General features: G+C 46.1%; 1 protein-coding gene across 1 annotated transcript; it reads right to left on the minus strand.

The window, feature by feature from the left end:
• Nucleotides 1-457: 457 nt before the first annotated feature.
• LOC147460646 (ferredoxin-like) lies at nucleotides 458-1,146 on the minus strand. Its single transcript, XM_086508324.1, has one exon. It carries the CDS (start codon nucleotides 1,013-1,015, stop codon nucleotides 578-580), a length of 438 nt encoding a protein of 145 aa, XP_086364450.1. The 5' UTR covers nucleotides 1,016-1,146; the 3' UTR covers nucleotides 458-577.
• Nucleotides 1,147-4,762: the final 3,616 nt, after the last annotated feature.

Consider the following 4,762-nt stretch of genomic DNA (forward strand, 5'->3'; position numbering starts at 1 on the left):
GACAGTTTTTCAACTTGTGCACAATCAAGCAGCACCTAGCACAAGCTATCAAGATTACTCTGAGGACTGTTAAGTTACATACCTCAAAAATAGCGCTTTGTAAGGCAACAATCTCCTGCAGATAGATTGCAAATGCCAGAAATACAAATTTAATTGAACCTAACACTTCAGACCCACAAAACTCACTTCAAAAACTGCACAAGCAGACAATTTAACATGGATTGCCTGGAAAATTCCACTTGCAAACAATGAAAACATGGTTTCAACAAGCGCCCCTGCCAACACATTAGATATACATAACAACCTTCCCATCACAACGAGGAAATAATCCCTGGCACTTGTAAGGCTCTCAAACACAAAAACAGCAAGGCTACCACAAAGTACGAGCCTCCGCTACGTTTGCAATGAGACAGGACTCCCATGGCCATCCATGGGGTAGTTGCAGTGCAGGACAAGATAAACAAAAACTTAATGCTCTTGATTACAAGTGGAACAAAGGCGTGTACAATGTCAGGAGAAGGGAACAAAGTCCGCAGGAGATGTAATAGCCAAACCAGCAGGGTTGCTGAAATCAGACCTAGCCAGTAAGCTCTTCCTCTACGTGAGTCGTGATGACAAGGTCAGATGTGGGGTAGGCGTTACATGTAAGGACGAAACCAGCCTCCACCTGATCATCGTCGAGGAAGGACTGGTCGCTCTGGTCTACGCTCCCAGAGACGAGCTTGCCAGCGCAGGAAGAGCAAGCGCCCGCACGGCAGGAGTAGGGCAGGTCAAGCCCAGCTTCCTCACCAGCATCCAAAAGGTAGGTGTCCCCTGGAACGTCAATTACCTTCTCGCCATCGGGCGTCTTGAAGGTGACCTTGAAGGCCTGCACTCTACCCATCATCCCCTTCTTCAAGCCGAAGGCCAATCCAACGCGGGCACTGGGGCGGGCAACGCTGACCTTAGAAGAAAGGCTGCCATTCAGCTGGACGGTGGCCACAGACGAGGATGCGCAGAGGGCTTGAGCAGCCATGGCAGCAAGTAAGCGAAAAGGCGAGGTAGAAAGGGAGAGCTTCTGGAGAGAGGAAGCTAGGGTTATGAACTGCTTCACGTGAGGGTACTTTCCCGAGAGAAACTGTGCTCAGCAAAGAGAAGCGCGTGGGCCTTATGAAATGTGGGGTGGGCAAGATAAGGCTACTCCCGGCCTCTCGATCAATTGCCTTTCTAGTGCCCTCCCCCCTCTCTAACCTTAGCCTCACAATGCTCTTACTCCTCTCTTCTGCTCCCACGTGGCAGCTCCACCCCTTTCTCTCACTGACAAGCTAGATACCCTTTTCTCAAAACTTTTCTGATCTCAAAAGTCCAAACAAAAAAACCCTAGTTTTTTTTTTAGCGGACCTCCCCCCGGCAGATACAAGGGTGCGTCTTTGAGCATCACCCAGCCGCAATTGAACCCATGACCCGGGTCACGGAGTTCGAATGCTCAACCAACTGGGCTAACTCCTGTTGACAAAACCCTAGGTTTTTAATAAGGTCGGATGACGAGCCAAGTGGGAAGCTTGGAGAGAAGTCACCTACCTCCCTTTTCCTCTTCACACGAAGTGTAGGCAGCCCTGCCAAAACGTTGTGTGCTACAATGACAAATAGGTTTCAACCAACCAGCGATAGCCTACATTTTGGTGCGTCTGAAAATGCATCTCTTCACTTTTACCCAATGGAAAGTGCCAACGTAGACACATGATGTCTTCCACCATCTCATCTTACCCTGGCCTAATTTCACCTGTACAATTTGAACTTTGCCTTCTAGCAACTACACCTTCAAGCAATAAAATGTTGTTCTTGCATAGGGACGCCATGCCATAGTCCAACTAAGTTGTAAATTGGCTATAAAGAGTTCTTGCTAGATAGAAGCAATCACCCATGTTAAATAGAGCGTGCACCTAGGCTTGGAAAGGTGGTTAATGAGGCACACTTCTATTCAACATAGGTGAAGGCTAGCTTAGTGGCATAACCTTCACTTTCATAGCTTAGCATTCATTTTTTTCTCAATGTGAGTCATCCTCTATCCCCACCAACAACCCTATTAGCTCATATGAGGATGCTTCAATGCACCCTGAGTCCATGACACCATCGCCACAAGCTGATCACATTTTCCAAGCTCTCTCAAACATTCTCTTGCAAGTCAATCACGCAAACCAATCATACCAGTATTGCTAATTCTTTATAAAACAAGCCTAGAAATCCATGTCCTTAACTACCTTATCTTTTCACAACATGGCAAGCTAACATCAATGGTCAGATGATTGGAAAGCCATGAAGACCAATACTCTAGAAGGCATGACTAGAATTTTGGTTGTTTGTCCAGTAATCCTAAGGACTTTTGCACTTTTTAGCATACTCAAGCACTTATGCATGATCTCAAGGAGTACTCCCAATTCTAAATAGTCTTTACACTCTCAACTCTCAAGTGAGCTCACAAACTCCCATTGCATTTTCACAAAGCTTCTAAGCTTTCTTGATTTCTCCACTGCCGCCAAGCTTAAGCCGCCTTAGTGGAGCTCCATCGCTTCCATCTCGTCGGGAAGCCATTGCACATGAAGTTCGCTGTCGGAGCTCTGATACCAATTGTGAAGGAATGGATCATAGGTGTGCGTGTGTGCAGCGAAGATGGAGAGAGTGCGAGAAAGAGAGAGAGAGAAGGGGGGGGAGGGGGAGGGGGGGGGGGGGGGGGGGGGGGGGGGGGAGCACTACATAGGGATGTTGGGTGGAGTTCCCAAATCTCATTGTATGAGAAGAATGTGAGAATTAGTGAGAGCTCCTGATTCTTTGTATGTATAAAGAATAAGGAGATAAATGTGAGCGGCTGGACACTGGCCGGCGGACATAGGCAAAGCACGGTGAGGCACACCGCCTTTACCTTAACACTACTAACCCTAATTTTAAAGACATAATGTCATCCCTTTCCTTAGGGAAGAAGAGGAACCATTCACCTTGCAAGATGGTTATCTTCTCCATGGAAATAGGCTATGTGTTACTCACTCCCTTTGTGAGAAAGTGATGTATGAATCCCATGCTCCTCCCTATGTGGGGCATAGAGGGATTCAACCTACTCTTCGAGGTATAGAGACGTATTTTGATTGGCCCACCATGAAAGTGGACATACAAGAGTATGCTTCCAAATGTGTCCCGGGGTCTTCACTAAGGATTACCGTATGGTGTCACGTGAGTGTATAATAGGGGGGGGGTTATGAGGCCAAAAAGGTAGATTTTACAAAGGACGGTACCGTATATAGGGGGTAATTTGACGTCTTCCTAATACTACTAGTGAATCCCCCCGGAAATGTGTGGTATGCCAAAAGACCAAGTATGATAGAGGGAAACAACCTAGATTACTCCAGCCATTACCAATCCCTAATTCACCATGGAAGAGTATATCCATGGATTTTATGTTTGGATTACCCAAGTCTATCCATGGGAATACGAGAATATGGACAATAGTAGATAGGTTTAGCAAGCAAGCACACTTTATTCATGTCAAAAAGACTATTAAGGCACACCAAATGGCAACCCTCTTCATATCTCATATTTTCAAACATCATGGATTGCCAACATCCATCGTGTCAGATAGAGATCCTAGAATGACCAGTAATTTTTTAAAGGTTTCTTTGAAAATATAGATACAAGGTTGAGTTTCTCTTCGACCTATCACCCACAAACGGATGGCCAAAGTGAGATAGCTAACCTTACGATTCTCAATTTGTGGATCTATCTCAGCACGGGACCAAAGTCAATGGGTCCAAATGAGAGATGGTCTGTCAAAGAGTAATGCTAGCTGATGGGGCTTGAAAGACCTTAGGGATAGCTTCATTAAAGACCTCCAAAGGTTAGTGTTAAAATTCCTTAGACCTAGGACCTTAGGCAAGCTAGGGATGAGCTTGAGGTGGGAACCCGGCCCAAGCTTGAGGTGCTTGTCGTGCTTGCTGACTAAGGTGATCGAGATGCTTATCGTGCTTGATGACTAAGGTGCTCAAGGGGTGAGGTGTTCCAAAGTCAACATGATCCTTACAAGAAGGGGGGCGAGTCCTAAAGCTAGGGGCATGAGAGAGAACACACACACACGCACGCACACACACTCACTCAAGGCAAGACCAAGACCTAAGAGGTAACAAGGACGCATGTCAAGCACCAACACATGCTTCCCTCATGTAATGCCTTAAGTCTATTGGTTAACCTCTAAAAGGGTCCAATGAGAATTTAGTTTAATTAAATAATTATCTAGGCATTATCAAGCCCTCTCTCTCAAAGGGGTAAGGAGGACACTTGTCCAAATACTAGCCATGTTTCTTGATATGCACTAAGCATGTGATTGGCTAGGCTTGCAGGGGTCCAATCAAATTCAAGGATGAGCTACAAGGAGGGGTGTCGACCAAAGCAAGCTGGGGGTATACTCTCTCTCTCTCTCTCTCTCTCACACACACACACACACACACACACTCACATGCAAGTGCAAGAACTCCATCTCCTTCTCCAAGATTGAGAATTTGAGAGCCTACGCCAACACTCTTGGCTATGGAATGCAAATCCAACCAAGAGCCATGCTTCAGTGTTATGCTTGCCATCTTCTTCATCTCCATTACTATGCTAAGCTAAAAGAGTAATACAAGTGAGGAGATGATTTCTTTCTCGTAAGTTACTTCTTCTTCCTCTTTCCTACCCTCACTCCTTGCTAGCTCTCTCTACCTTCAAAGGTTTTTGAGGTCTTGGGACTGAGGCCAGGGAC

The sequence above is a fragment of the Adiantum capillus-veneris genome, chromosome 3 (assembly GCF_014529385.1).
Source record: "Adiantum capillus-veneris isolate H3 chromosome 3, ASM1452938v2, whole genome shotgun sequence".
Taxonomy (NCBI): domain Eukaryota; kingdom Viridiplantae; phylum Streptophyta; class Polypodiopsida; order Polypodiales; family Pteridaceae; genus Adiantum; species Adiantum capillus-veneris.